The following is a 16394-nucleotide window of genomic DNA, read 5'->3' as shown; positions in this document are numbered from 1 at the left end:
AAAAAAAAAAAAAAAAAAAAAAAAAAACTAGCAAAAATAAAGACAAGGCAATTTTTAAAGCAGAGTAGTGAAAACTGGGAAAGAAGACAATTTTTAAAGCAGCACAGTGAAAACTGAGAAACAACTCTGGTTAGGTTAAGCAGACTTAAGAATCCAGAATGCAAATTACTAGTGTTCACTTAGCTGTAGCATGAGGCACAGAGAAATATAATTACTCACCATTTCATCTGTGTAACACCCTTCAATGAGGCAACCTAGTAATACTTTACAGATGGGAAACAATGGAGCAAAGAGACATTTGGGAACATACTTTACGTCACAGAGAGTTGGTGGCTGAACCTGGGTTCAAAATTGGGAATACTAACCAACCACAAATCATGTGCTTTGTCAGTAATAAGCAAAGTCTTACGAGAATTTTTCTTCCATCAGTTGTTACTAGTATCTCATAGCTGCTAAAGGAAAGACTCAATTTCTGACAATACTTTGAAAATGTTGTGGTTCTCAGTCTTGGCTTCTCAGTAAGTTAACCAAAGAAACTTAGAAAGATTCTGACGCCCAGGTCACAACCCACTCCAATTAAATCAGCACCCTGAGTGAGGGGTGAGAGGGAGTGAAGTCTAGGCATCAGTATGTTTTTAAAGCTTGCTTATATAATTCCAATATGCAGTTAAGAACTACAGGTTGACTTACATATGTGTCCATATTATACTTATAGATGTATTAGATATGTAATTTTATCAGATGAAAAACTTATGGCTACAAACCCAAATTGTGCATACCCCTTTCTCTAATTTACTGTACAGCATGCTAAAAAAGGACCGAGCTCTAAATCAAATGACCTGTTATTATTAAAGAGGACTGTGTCTCCAGAAAAATGAATATTCTGGATACAGTTACTCAGTTAAATCAGAAGATGGAAAATCTCTGCTCACCCAGGTTCTGCTTGGAGGTCAAAAGAGATGGTGCAGCTGGGCATGGCTCTAATGTACACCAGCTTTCACGGTTTATCTGAAAAACAAAAACAATTTGCTTCAGACACTGAAGTAATGTGGGATAACTTAACAACTGCTAAGAGTTTATGTGCTGCATGAACCAAATCCATCTGCCTTTTAATACCTCATTTCAAAATGGTTAAAATGTCAAGGAAAAAACAAGCAACCACGCAAGCAAACTACAACATAATCAAAGCAGGCCAGACAATTAAAATTCCGAAGAGCCTATCAACAGTCATACAAAAGCAACAGAAAAAGAAAGCCATGGTGCAGGCCAACAATGGATTAAAAAAAAAAAGTTAACAGATGAAAATGATCAAATATTTAAATACATATTTGATGTTCTAGTTTATAAGCTACTACATATTTTTAAAGTTTAAAAATACAAAATAATTTTCATTTAAGAATTAAATGCCAAGGGCCAAGGATTTAGCTCACTGGTGCTGCCACCTGCCTCAAAAGTGGAAAGTCCCGAGTTCAATTCTTGGTACCAAAAAATAAATAAACAAACAAATAAAATTAAGAAAAAAAGAATTAAATGCCAGGTACTGTGCTAAAAATTCTACATTTATTATCTCACCAAATCATCAAAATAGCTTCAAGAATTTTGTATTATCTCTGTTTACCCAAAGAATAAGCTCAGGTGTTGTTAAAGTACTGTAGCAAGTAGCACGAATGGCACTGCAATACGAGTCTGTATGACTCTACAAAGCAAAATATCTACCTCTCTCTCAAAAGCTTTTTTTTGTTTTGGTTTGGTTTGTTTTTTGAGACAGAGTCCCACTATGTAGTTGAGACTGACCTGAAACTGTGTAGCCCATGCTGGTCTAGAACTCACAGTGATCCTCCTGCCTCAGCCTCTCAAGTTCTGGGATTACAGGCATGCGTCACCACGCCTGGCTCTCAAAAGTATTTTTTAAAAAAACTTAACCTTTAAAACTCCCAACAGTCTTATCATTATAACCTTTTACTTTTATTAACTTTGAAATAATATAATTTAAAAAAATTATCCTTAAAGATTTTAGCAGTTTCCTCTCAGTAATGGTTAGCAAACTGGTGAGAATACAGAAAATTTCAAAGATGTCAACCAGGGTTGGGGATTTAGCTTAGTGGTCCCACCACCTGCCTCACAAGCACAATGACCTGAGTTCGATCCCTGATTTAAAAAAAAAAGAACAAACTTAAACTTTGGGCGGGGGATTTAGCTCAGTGGGGCCACTGCCTGCCTCACAAGTGCAAGATCCTGAATTCAATCCCTGGTAGCCGCCCCAAAAAGATGTCAACCACTATGCCCTAACCAGTAAGTACAGAATGCTCCAAACAATTTTTAGCACAATGCACATTCTTTTTTAGTGCACCAAGATGTTCATATTTTTCCGGCATAAAACATCTTAAAATAAAATAAAAACTATACATTATGTGGCACAAGTCTCAAATTTAAGAGGATTGAATTCATTAAAAGGATACTCTGACTACAACAGTATGAAATCAGAAACAAACAAAAACCACTAAAAACTGAAACTCAAAATTGATTATATAATTCAAAAACTCATTATATATATGTATTAAAGCTAACACTATAAATGTCTAAAAAAACCACAGGAGAACGTTTTCTTGTGACTTGAGGTTAGGCAAATATCCATTAGCTAGTATGCAATGAACAGCATGAAAAAATATAAATTCAACTACATCAACATTAAAAACTGGAGCCTCAAAAGCTATTGATTGCTAGGTAAATGAAAAGGATAGGGAGAAAATATTTTAAAAGGAACCAATCTGCTAAAGGACTCTACGCAGAGCATATAAAAGCGAAACAAAAAAGCCGGGTGCAGTGGCATTTGCCTGTAATCCCATCTCTTGTGAGGCTGAGGCAGGAGGATCACAAGTTTGAGTCCTACCTGGGGGGCTGGGGTGTAGCTCAGTGGAAAGATCATGAGTGTAATCGCTAGGATAGGGGAAGGTGGGTTTACACTACAATAATAAAACAGGACTGTTTAAATGGATAAACTTAGATAAACATTTCATAGAAAAAGACAATGAATGCCAAATATAGAAAGACAAAGATATCCAAAACCATTAAGCAATAGGAAAACACAAATTAAAACCACAAGCAGATAGAACTACACTTCCATTAGAAGAACTAAAATTAAAAACTGATGATACTATTGTATGTGTTGACAAAGATGTGAAAAAGTGGAGTGTGAAAATATAGCTGAGAGAATAAATAATAGTAGAGCTACTTTGGGAAAGTCTAGCAGTTTCTTATGTCAAACATACACTTACACACAATATAGCAACCCACTAAGGAGTATTTACCCCCTCCAAAACAAAGACATTTTCATATGAAGACATATACTGGCATTTTCATAGCAGTTTAATTCGTGCCATAACAAAACTAGTACCAGCCCGGAGAAGCACACTATAGTTATCTTCATACAATTTAACAGATTCATAAAAAAGTGATGAACTACTAATTTAAACAATATGGACCAACCCTCAAAGCAGTGTGTTATAAAAAGGGAAAAGGGTTTTTGTTTAAAACAGATTAGTCATAAGTGAAAAAAAGTCTCAGTTGATGCTATCTTTCTAGATGACTTTACCTTAACGCTATAAAAACAATTATTGATTCTTTATTGGAAGCAATGGCACTGTCATTTCATAGTCTCATATAAAAGCAGTAATTTTTGTGTACCTTCAGATGAAAAGACTATCTGCTGTATGGTTCTATCTATACGATATGTTATAAAAGGCAAACTACTCTCAGAAAACATATTAGTAATTAACAGAGAATGGAAGGGAAGACTAACCAAAAAGGAATAGAAGGAAGCTTTTGAGCTGATACATATATTCTTGAATAAGGGGGTAGTTTGCTAAAATGCATCAAACTGCAAAAACCTAAACTGGTGGCAGTGGTACTGGTGTCTGTTTTGTTGTATGGTGCTGGGGACTGAAGCTAGGACCGTGTGCTAGGTCAAACACTCTACCATAAGCTGGTAGAGTTTTACTTCATTCAGGTTAAGTATAAAATGTAAATTAATTTTAAAACATAAAAGTATAAAATATACATTTAAGTTTTCATAATCCTCTAATCACATTAAAACTAAAAAATTCAGCTGCAATACTACTTTGAGCTTCTAAACAAATTACCAGGTACTTGAATATAATGCTCAATGACAAAATATGCAATTTTCATTAAAATCTATAACGCTCAAAGACATAATTTATAATTTTCATTTAATGGCCGTTAAATATACAATGTATCCAGTAAATTCCTGAATGCTTTGCTAAGGAGATACTAATCTACTCTGCTGATAAATATCAATTCTTTTTCTTACTATACACTAAGAAAGATAGGTAGAAAGCTGGGGGATTTTTTTTCCCGAATTATAAATGACACAAGAAATGAATTAAATCAATTTCAAATAACTGCTTATGAAGTACAGAAAAAACACGTAGTCTAGAATGCTATGAAACAGGACATTTACTCATTTCAGCTATTTCATTACCACACAGAAGAAAGGAAACAAGGGCCAAGGCCGTCATCAATGTTTTATTTTCTAGTTTGATGGAGAATGCCAAATATTTGAAAGTAATTCTGAATGTAAGGAAATGTTCAGCAGATTCCCTGGGATTACATAAAATATTCTCTCCAAAATGCAATTTGGGTAATACAAGAATAAAGAAGTAACCACAAATTCAGTAACTTTACTAAACCCCACCCACCTTTCAATGAACTGAAACAACAAATTTTCTTAAAAAAAAACAAAACAAAACTCAAACTCATTCAGATTTTCTCATTTAAGTGGATTTCATTTGAAGTGAGCCAAATTTTACTTATTGTAAAATAAACTTCTCTGCTAATAGAGAGAGCAGAACTGTATGCCCTGCCTTTTATTCCTAATTGAAACAGGTTGCTTTGAACAAAGCAATACATTTAGATAGTTAACAGAAACCCTAACAAGCTTAATGAGCCCTTTAATAACAGTGACGAATACAGAAATAAGTCACTCTGGATTATAATACTGCTCTTGCTTCAACAATTTTCAGCCCACATTTTAAGAAACTCTACTAAAATTCTGTAGATCAGAATACTTTTATTACTGTTCAATACCTCACTTGTTATCCCACAATGAATAAACATTCTTTGCCTTGAAGTATAGAAAGGACGAATAGACTTGATATTTTTCCTGACATTTTAGACAGTTTTGCATTATATAATGTTCCACAGTTTGCAAAATAACATATAACATAAGAATAAAATGAAAATGAAATAAAATCTCTTTAAATGAATACAGTATGGGAAGGGTAGGAAGTGGGAAGGGAAGGAAGGGCAGGGGAAAGGAAATAAGGGAAAAGAAATAAATATTAGACAATGAAAAATTGGAAATAAATAAAGTTTTTGTAAATAGGGAAGGGAGGAGGGGGTGAAGGGAGGGCAGGGGTATAGGGAAAAAATGAGAACCAAGACCTGTCATGTAAAGGTGCAAGATCCCAATGATGAATGTAACTGTACTGTGTACCTAAAATGTACCAATAAACTCAATGAGAAAAAAAAAATTAAAAAATTGAAGACAATATGGGATGAGAGCTATGTGTATAGAGAAATCATTTTCCAATGGGTCTCTTGCATCTCTACAGGTCTTGTGAGTAGAAGCACCAATTGTCTTCTATTCTAGACTATCTTTCCAAGAATGTCTGTGTGTCAAACAGTCTTGGAAGGTAAACTGTGTCCTTCTAAGGCAAAGGGCAGGTCTGTATATTGTCTAGTATAGCAAAGATAATGTCTCCATGTAGACCAAGGTTACACAGGTTTACTACTCACTATAAAAACATAGGTTTCTTAAGGTTTAGATTTCTCAGTGCTGAAAGCACCTACCTGAGCTGAACCCCTCCCTGTTATCTTCAAGGAATTTGGGAAACAAAAAAAGCCAAGAAGTTGATGCTCATTCTGCCTGCTGTGCAATAAGTAACAAACATATCTGCCTCTGCCCCAGGAGTCTATGATTGTAGCCAGCAACCATGAAATTGTCAAGGCTCAAGTATCTTGTGAGTTTGCAAGTAGGGTAAAATCTCAGACTTGTCACATTTCTTGCCAGTTAGTATATATTTTAAACACAGTCTTAAAATGGATGCCGAGTGGACGCTTCCTGATTGAAGAAAAGATGTGGAGTGGACTCCTGCCTCCTGGCCTAAATGAAAGTGATATTGAATCAAATTCTGAAGATGAGGCCACACCACAGAACTTTGATCATAATTTAGAGGGACAAAAAGAGCTTGGGACCATTGGAGAAACAGAAATCTCAGGTTTGTCAGCAGATGGATCACAAACCGAAAAAGAGGCCAAAGCAAATGCATATGAAGAGTGCCCTTCTGGAATTCCCTTAGATATGTGGAACAAATTTCAAGAATTGCATAAAAAACATTCTGAACAGAAAACTTCAGCCTCAAGATTCAGAGTGAGAAAGAGAAAATGCTCCAGAAAAGGTAAATTGAAGAATGATAAAAAATCTAATAGTGAGCAGTCCTTAAATGAAACCCAGTGGAAAGAGTTTACTCAGTACTTCGGAGCCAATGATAGATTTGAACCCCCTGTTAAAAAGAAAAAGGTTGAAAAGTCTGGCCTTGAAAAGAAGACAGACCAGGCTGTGCAGGAGTGGGATGTTGAGAAGGCTGAGGAACTCAGCAACCAGCTGACTACTTGAGAGCTTGGTGTAAAAATTGCCAAAGCAATTGCCTGTCACAAGTTTGTAACAGCCAAAAGGGACACTGAAAACTCACAGGATGCTCGAAAAAAGAAGAAACTCGCATGGGGATTTGAAGCAAAGAAGAGATGGGAAACCAAAAGCAACATGGGATATATGTAACTGGGCAGAATTCTTCAAGACACATGTAGATTTATATGCTTAGTTTACAGAAAAGATTTTTCTGCTTAGGTCAAATATGTCAGGAAATTGATAAAAAGAAGCATAAATATTGGGAGTTGATTATCAGATCTTTTAAGTTTTATTCTAAGGGGTTCATTCTAATGAAGTGATGGAATGAAGTATTTCATTATTTATGTAAGAAATCTAAGCATGCATACAAGAAAAGAAGGCAGGATTTTATTTGTATAGACTTAGAGTATAAAGTCAGTTTTACTTTTTATCTGTTTGGTATAGCATAGCCTGTGAGATCCTTATACTGTCTTATCTGTTCTTGGCATAACTGTACTTTTTCTGGAATAATGTTTTTAAGATTGGTTTTTGTTTAAAACAGATTAGTCATAAGTGCAAAAAAAGTCTCAGTTGATGCTATCTTTCTAGATGACTTTACCTTAATGCTATAAAAACAATTATTGATTCTTTATTGGAAGCAATGGCACTGTCATTTCATAGTCTCATATAAAAGCAGTAATTTTTGTGTACCTTCAGATGAAATGATTACAATGAAAAAGGGTCAAAATATAGTAATTGGAGTTTCATTTAAATTAAAAAAAACAGTAGCAACTCAAAATCTCTTGATATGATCGTAACGATGGTGAAAAGCTCTAATATTCTATTTTAATTGAGTGGTTATGCTTAAACAATCACAAATCAACTAATATTCCTTTCAAATTCTCTGTAGTTTCTCAAGTTCTTTTTTGTTTTGAGACAGGCTCTTACTATGTATTCCCAGCTAGCTTTGAATTCAGTACATAGCCTAGGCTGGCCTCAAACTCACCATAATCCTTCTGCCTCAGCCTCTTCAGTGCTAAGATTACAGGCATATTGCACCATGCCTGGAAGTTTGTCAAGTCTTAATAGTTATATATCATCTTCAATTTTAAATGTATTTTGTAATAATTTTAAGTTGACCGAAATAGTACAGATTAGTGTAATAATGAACATTCCAGGTATGCCTACAATCCTAGTATTCAGGAGGCTGAGACAGTTAAGAGAGAATCTGAAGCCAGCATGGACAGATGGGTGCAAGTGGTCTCCCATATATCCTTCTCTTGCCAGTTTCTCCAGTGTTAGTATCTCACATAACCACAGTACATTTGTCAATAAGAAGAAAACAATATCACCATCAATTAAGTAAGCACCAGAATTCATTTGGATTTAACTTGTTTTTCCATTAATGTTCATTTTGTGTTCAAACATCCAATCCAGAATGGCACGTTGCATTTGGTGTGTGTGATGTGTGTATGCATAAAATTTGCATTTGAACATCTTTTTCTGGGATGTAATTTCATATAGCGTAAAACTTACGCATTAAAAGTGGATAACTTGATGGTGTTATTGTATTCAAAGGATTGTGTAATTATCAGTACCTCATTTTAGAATATTTTCATCTTGACAAAAAGAAATTCTATAACCATTGGTAGTCCATGCCCCAACCTCAGTTTTTTGTAGTCCTAGAAAACCACTAATCAACCTTCCATCTCAAACAACTAATTTCATACAAAAGAATCATATACTAGTTGATCTTTTTTGTCTGGGTTCTTTTCATCTATCAAAATATTTTCAAGTTTCAACAATGCTGTAGTATGTTATCAATCGCAGATTCCTTTAATTGCTAAATAGTATTCCACTGTATGGATACATCTACATTTTATTTATCAGCTGATAGACATTTCTGGCAGCTATGGATAATGACACTATGAATATTTGTGGAAACATAGGTTCTCATTTCTCTTGATTATATACCTAAGAGTGGAAGTTCTGAGTTAGGCATACAACTTTATGTTTAACATTTTGAAGAATGCCTGGATTGTCTTCCAGTGGCAGTACCATTTGACAGTCTCTACACATCCTCACCAACATTTGCTCTTGTTCTTGTCTTTTTCTTTATTATAGCCATCATAGTAGGTGTAACCCTGTTATCTCTTATGATTTTCTTTTAACATGCAAAATATTTTTAGCCTATTGGTTACTGTCTAGAAAAGTACTATTTTTTTCTAGATATGAATTTATTTCTTTATGTTTTTATTTAGTTTATTGGTACATTTTAGGTATACAGTACAGTTACATTCATTATTGGGATCTTGTACCTTTACCTAACAGGTAGTCTTGGTTCTCATTTTTTTCCCTTGTCCCTGCCCTCCCTTCACTCCCTCCCCATTTACAAACACTTTATTTCCATTTTCTCATATTTTTTTCTTTTCCCTTATTACCTTTCCCCTTCCCTTCCCACTTTCCCTACACCTTTAGCCCTTTTCTTCCTATTTCACATGGTCAATCTCATTAGGATCTTATGTAGTATTATAGTTTTTCACACCAGAGAAACTATTCGGTATTTACACGTGTGACTTATTTATTTCACTTAGGAGTACATCCTCAATATGTATCCATTTTCCTATGAATGAATCTAATTTCTCATTCTTTCTGGCCGAGTAGTATTCCATTTTATAGAAAACCCACATTTTCTTACTGGTCATTCAAGAGATGCAGATGAGAACAACACTGAGATTCCACCTCACCCCACAAAGAATGGCTGCTGTCAAGAAATCAACCAATAACAAATGTTGGCAGGGTTGTGGGGAGAAAGGAACCCTTCTCCATTGTTGGTGGGAGTGCAGACTGGTACAACCACTCTGGAAATCAATATGGAGAGACCTCAAAGAGCTGGGACTAGAGGTTCCATTTGACCCAGCCATTCCTCTGCTGGATATCTTTCCAAAAGAATTAAAAGAATCACACCACAGTGATATATGCACACCAATGTTTATAGCGGCACAGTTTGTACTAGCTAAAACTTGGAAACAGCCCATTTGCCCATCAGTTGGAGACTGGATAAAGAAGATGCGGTTTTTCTATAAAACGGAATACTACTCAGCCATAAAGAATGAGAAATTAGACTTATTCATAGAAAAATGGATGCATATTGAGGATATACTCCTAAGTGAAATAAATAAGTCACACATGTATAAATACAGAATAGTTTCCTTGGTGTGAATAAACTGTAATAGTATATAAGATCCTAATGAGATTAACTGACACTGTGAAATGGGAAGAAAAGAGCTAAAGGTGTAGGGAAAGTGGGAAGGGTAAGGGAAAGGTAATAAGGGAAAAAATATGAGAAAATGAAAACATGGAAATAAAGTACTTGTAAATGGGGAGGGGAGGAGGGGGTGAAGGGAGGGCAGGGACAAGGGGAAAAAATGAAAACCAAGACCACCTGTCATGTAAAAGTACAAGATCCCAATAATGAATGTAACTGTACTGTATACCTAAAATGTACCAATAAACTCAATAAAAGAAAAAAAACTACTATGAAGATGCTCATCCTGGGGCCCCGATCCACCGCAGGAAGGAGAGCCATGCCTTCTCCCACCCAGAGCCACCATCACTCCAGCACCAGGAAGGTAGCTGTGTGGGCGCCCCTGAACCCCCATAACTCCCCTTACACCACCACCCCTGCGCACTCTTGAACCTCCTGATTGTGCCAGTCTTTGGACCCACTCTGCAGAGGCAGAGGTTGTCATAAAGGGTATTTTTCTGAGTTCCCAACTTTAAACATCTTTAAAGAAAGGGTGTGGGAAATCTGTAGTAGAATGGTGTGGAGTTCAACTGTTCAGGGGGTTGGAGAACTTAATCTGGGCCTTACAGCCTGAGATCCATCTGCATCATGGGGTTCAGCCATCAGCTAACTGAGATCAGGGGTCTTGCGTCCTAGCTCTGTCTGAGCCATTAAATGGTAAATATACTGTATTGAAAAGTTTGTTCACTGCAGACATGTTCTGGACTGCTTCTTGATTTCAATTTAATTCAAATGGTTTAAGGGTGATAGACCAGTGACTACCACAGGAGGTCAGTTTCCAAGTTGTACTTGATCATAATGTGTTGCTGAGTGTATCAGTTGGGATAAAGGATTGTGATGGATTGATCAGCTGTTTTCTCTGATATTATGAAGTTGAGAATGTCTGTGGGTCATTACAGACCCAGAAGCTAGGGTGCAACTATATCAGGAAGATTTGGTGATAACCCAGAGATTAAACCAAGGACAGCCTGACAACAAAAATAAAAATGAGAAAACACTTAAGCAAGACACAAAGACAACTTCCAGTTCGCCAATGGCAAACAGTAGGGCAAATGAGGATGAAAAGGCCGATGGTGAACCACCAGGACACCCTGAACTCAAAGCACAGGAAGTAACAAAACAGATCAATCAGGATCTAGAAAAATTCAAATCAGAAATAATTTCCCAGATAACCACAGAGATGGTGAGCAAAATGAAAGTCGTGATTCGAGACTCTAGAGCAGAAACTGACACAAAAAATAGATGAGCTCAGGACCATGATAGAAGCCATGAAGGGCCAACATAAGAAAGAAACAGAAAAAATAAACGCCCAACATAGGAAAGAAATCGAATCTATAAAACAGATTCAAACCCATATCCAGGAGATTCAACACTCCATTGAAAGTGTACACAACAGAATAAAAGAATGTGAAGACAGACTCTCAGATATAGAAGATAAGATTGCAGTCAGTGACTCTTAAAAACAGTAGGGGACCATGAGAAATCGATCCAACAACTCCTAGATGATGCAAAGAAGAATAACATTAAGACTGATAGTAACATTAAGACTGATAGGAATCCATGAAGTAGCAGGAGAAAATACAAATGACTTAAAAAAGCTATTCACAGAATTAATGACAGAAAACTTCCCAAACAGAGGGGAAGAATTTGACATTCGGATAACTGAGGCATATAGGATCCCAACTAGCCACAATCAAAAAAAATCTACACCTAGACTTATAATAGTCAAGATCTCAGAAACCCAAGAGAACAACAAAATACTACAAGCAGTAAGAGAAAAGAAACAAATCACATGCAAAGGAAAACCCATCAGAATCACAGCAGACTTTTCAACAGAAACCCTTAGGGCAAGGAGAGCCTGGAGTGAGATATTTCAAGTACAAAAAGAGAACAACCTCCAACCTAGACTGATGTATCCTGCAAAACTCTCTTTCAAAACGGATGGGAAAATAACATACTTCCACGACAAAGAACACCCGAGAAACTACATGAAAACCAAACCAGCACTACAACCAACTCTAAACAAGATCCTAGAAAAAGACAATGAAGCCAACAACAACCATGAGGCCCAACAGAGCAAATTAAATAGGCAAGGCAAGAAACTAAAAGAAGGTGAAAAAGTAAAAAGTCAACAAAAGGCCAATAACATGACAACCATAAATCAATACATATCACCATCAATGTCAATGGCCTCAACTCACCAATCAAGAGAAACAGATTGACAAATGGAATAAGAAGCAAAATCCAACAATACGTTGTATACAAGAAACAAACCTAGTGTAAAAAGAACCCCACAGACTGAAAGTGAAAGGATGGAAAACAATTCTCCATGTGACAGGAGCCCAGAAAAAAGCAGGGGTAGCAATCTTATTTGCAGACAAAGCAAATTTCAAACAAAAACTGATTCTAGTATTATTGATGTAGGACAGTACTGTATCATACCCCTGTGAATGTAAAATATCTTATACCTGCTTTATGATATGTAGTAGTGACCGTGCTTTATCAGAGCTATTTTTAATGATATTACTCTATAAGGTTCTCTTCCAGATGATGATTAAGATGCTAGAAGAAAAAAAAAAAAAAAAGGTGCCAGGTACCACAACAGCAACAGAACTTTGGTGTTTTCTGGATATTATTCTTTTCTTTGTATTTTGTTTTTGTTTTTTTAATGGAATGTGCTGAATGTCTATAATTTTGTTCAGATGACTGCAGAACCTGGAGAAGCTGTTGCTGCTATTGATGTATAACATACTGCTATTATTTATTGGTCTTTACACACACACACACACACACACACACACACATATAATTTGAATTTTTAAACTTTAACTGTGCTGTCAACTTTGGAAAAAGTTATCCAAATTTACTGTGTTGAGTTGGCATTGTACAGAAATTGACAGCCATATTGGTCTAGAAATATTAATTAAAAAAAATTTTTTTTCCATTTGTACAGGGGTAATGCACTGTATTAAATATGTAAGGTCATATCTACGTGGGTTTGATTAAGAAAGTAATAAAGTATTCTCTAAATAACAAAAGAAAAGAATAAGACTACAAGAGCAAGAAGCAATTTAAATATGTTCAGGGACCATTTTCATCTTCAGAATTAAGGATTATTTTAATCTTACATCATTGCCTTTTCTCTTTTACTTTCCTTTTTAGTTTTATTTTAGGATTCCCTATTTTTAATGTTCATACAGAGATTTCTTTAACTGAAATACCGAATAGTTTCTCTGGTGTGAAAAACTATAATAGTACACAGGATCCTAATGAGATAATTAATAATGTGAAATAGGAAGTAAAGGGCTAAAGGTGTAGAGAAAGTGGGAAGGGTGGGGGAAAGGTAATAAGGGAGAGGAAAAAAATATGAGAAACTGAAAAAATGGAAATAAAGTGTTTGTAAATGGGGAGGGGAGTAAGCAGTAAAGGGAGGGCAGGGACAAGGGGAAAAAATGAGAATCAAGACCTATCATGTAAAGGTACAGGATCCCAATAATGAATGTAACTGCACTGTATACCTAGATTGTACCAATAAACTCAATAAAAAGAAAAAAATGCTCATCTTGCTTAGATTGGTTTCCTTTCTTCTTGCATGAAAAAGGAAGCCTTAAAAGAAGAACAGTAGTAATCCTTCTCGTCTTTCCTTTCTAGTTTGGACCCAGCAAAATGGCTCTCACCAAGAAGGGTGGCAAGAAGATAGAGGGTTGTTCTGCTTTCAAGAAGGGGATGACCCAAGAATACACCATCAACATTCTCAGGTGTGTCCATAGAGTGACTTTAAGGAGATCTGAAAATGTGCCAAGAAGGAGATAGGGATGCTAGATGCCCACAGTGATATCAAGCTCAACAGCTGTCTGAGCCACAGGAATAAGGAATGTTCCACATCATATCCACGAACAGTTATCCAGAAAACACAGACTCCAAACAAGTGATAAATACTTTGGTAAGCTATGTCTTTATAAGCACTTTCAAAAATCTACAATGAATGTAGATGACAACTATTTGTCAAATAAATTAACAGCAGTAGTAAAAGAACTTGTCCTCATAGAACTGAGAGTTTATATGAGAGACTCGAAAACAGAAAGCCAGTAAGCTTCCCATGATGTCATGCTTAGTGAACATGGACAAGAGAAGGGCTGATGTGGACGGTTGTGTGGTTGTAGTTAAAGATGGGAATGAGGCTGAATTCAGACAATATTACTGCATTCAAAATTCCTAGTGCTACGTGCATCTCTGGTCAGATAACAAATGCTATAGACAGAAACACTAGACAAGAAAATTTATACATACACACCAACACACACTATTTATGCAATGTAGGTAACTCAGAGATTGCATGTAGAAGCCAGAAAGGTACAGTAGATGAGAGCTCCACCAAAAATAAAGAAGCAGAGGGCCAACACCAGAGTCCACCATTCCAACTCTTGCAGAGAAGCCAAAATAGATAAACACAAGTTGTCCTTGAATTTGGCACCTATGATTTTTCTGATGGGCAAGTAAGAGCAGAATGCAGACCATAAAAACATCACTGTATTTTCAGGTTGATGTCTTCTAAAATTTACAAGGTTCTATCACACAGATGACATTCTTATAGTCCTATGAGAAGGCATGTTTATCTATTATCATTATGTGGTGCTAGGGATTGAATTCAGGGTCTCATGCATGCTATAAAGTACTCTACCACTAAGCTACATCCCCAACCTCCCATGCTGCCATTGTAGAGGAGAAAATGGACTCAGCGAGGCTTGGTGATTTGGGGATAGTATCCTTGCATATAAACTACTCTGTATTTATAGCTCTGTGTTCTCATAAGACTATATGCCTCTTGACAATGTTTTTCATTCCATACATTTCCTCAATGAGTAATTAAATGTATGGTTCATGGTGGAGGCTTCACGAATAATAATTGAATTTATTATCTTCAGGGTTTTAGAAGAAAATTAAAACTGAAACTTTAGGATTATACTGGCTTCTCTCTACTAACCCATAAAAAATTTGAGGCCAAAGGAGGTGAAGTAATCTGACAGAAGCAATAGTTCAAGAGTATTTTGAAACAGAGGACTCAAGGTCTTCTCACACTTTCTGGCCACTTCTCGTTACCTTTCCCTACAAATGTCTCTTTTGTTTTTTATTTTGTCTCAGGGCTCAATAGTAATTGTTTAAACAATTCTTAATAGTAGTATTAAACAATTCTGGCAAAGTGTATTGAATAACACCTTTGGGAATTATTTGCTGGAGGACAGGACCATTATTTAACTTAGATAAGAGAATAAAGTCTATTTAACTAAAATATCGAACTGTAGGTATCAATTTTTTGAACATTAAAATGCTGTAATTCAAATAAATGGCTTTTATTTTTGGGTTTGTCATTTGCAAGTAACTCATGTCTCTAGTCACAAACAGTTAACTGACAATGAGGTTCAGAGGAGGTCTACAACTTGTAAATACGAGAAACTTCAGTGAATTGGAGCTGATGCACACTTTCAGTCAGTTCCCTCTTCTGAATGAGGTTTCATTTATAAACATTAAAAATAAAGCCTACACTAAAAATAGTATAATTGCAGGTGATATGGTATTCTGCACGAAAGAAAGGATTGAGAAAACTAGCACAGGAAGGCTTCCTAATGCCAGCATGCTATCATCTACAAACAGGCAGATCCATATAGCCAGCCAGTCAGTATTTATAAAGAACCCATTTTAGGCAAGGGATAGTATATAGCAAGTCAGAAAGATACAGTCATAGACATGATGGATCTTGATTAGTTTGCATGACAGGTCCCACAGTTTGTAAGTCTGAGGAATCTTTTTTAATTTAAAATGTCATGGGTTACATTGTCTCCATATCCCAGGATGACAGACACATGTATACAGAATCATAAGAATATCTATGTATTATCAGATTCAGTGAGATAACTATATGAACCATAGCCAGCAGGCTGGAAAATATTAACTTGTAAAAGATAACAGGTACATAAATGACTGAAATCTATAGAGGTTAAAGAAGTACCTAAAGTAAGAATAATAATTTGGGGGATTTGAGAAAAATTCAAGGCAAGTGGTAATATATGAGGTAGGCCTTAGAAAGTAGGCAATATGCTTGAGAAGACAGGCAGTAAAGTGAGACATTGCACCCATAAGGAAAACAGTGTGAACAAAATAGTTACGAAACTCCAGAGCTGGACTTCACAGCATCTTGTGTCACAGACTTTAATAAGAATATAAGGGAAGTTAGCTGGGTGTGGTGGTACACTCCTATAAAAATAAAAGTGTGGGCGGGAGCTCCCGGCCTGCGTGACAACAGACCCAGGAAGGACCCAAGGACCCCAGAGGGGGTTTTTTTCAGCTGCCTGCCTGCCTGCCTGTCTGCGATCACCTGGCGGCGTGCGCGCGAGCTCCCGGCCT

General features: G+C 36.1%; 2 protein-coding genes across 10 annotated transcripts in view; one reads left to right on the top strand and one right to left on the bottom strand.

Moving 5' to 3' along the window:
* The window catches only part of Akap13 (A-kinase anchoring protein 13), a 236686-nt gene that overhangs the window by 90042 nt on the left and 130250 nt on the right, over positions 1 to 16394 (bottom strand). For all 9 annotated transcript variants that reach the window (XM_010621018.1, XM_010621021.1, XM_010621019.1 and 6 more), the window contains one exon: positions 933 to 1008. In XM_010621018.1, the coding sequence (XP_010619320.1) occupies positions 933 to 1008 (76 nt within the window). The remainder of the gene's footprint in view (positions 1 to 932; positions 1009 to 16394) is intronic.
* Positions 6142 to 6883, top strand: LOC104860036 (protein FAM204A-like). The gene is given in 1 exon segment (XM_033761081.1): positions 6142 to 6883. A coding segment is annotated over 1 exon segment (702 nt). The 5' UTR covers positions 6142 to 6154; the 3' UTR covers positions 6857 to 6883.

This window comes from Fukomys damarensis, unplaced genomic scaffold (assembly GCF_012274545.1).
Source record: "Fukomys damarensis isolate Sample0158 unplaced genomic scaffold, DMR_v1.0_HiC HiC_scaffold_7, whole genome shotgun sequence".
Classification (NCBI taxonomy): Eukaryota; Metazoa; Chordata; class Mammalia; order Rodentia; family Bathyergidae; genus Fukomys; species Fukomys damarensis.
This window is presented reverse-complemented; position numbering and strand designations above follow the sequence as displayed.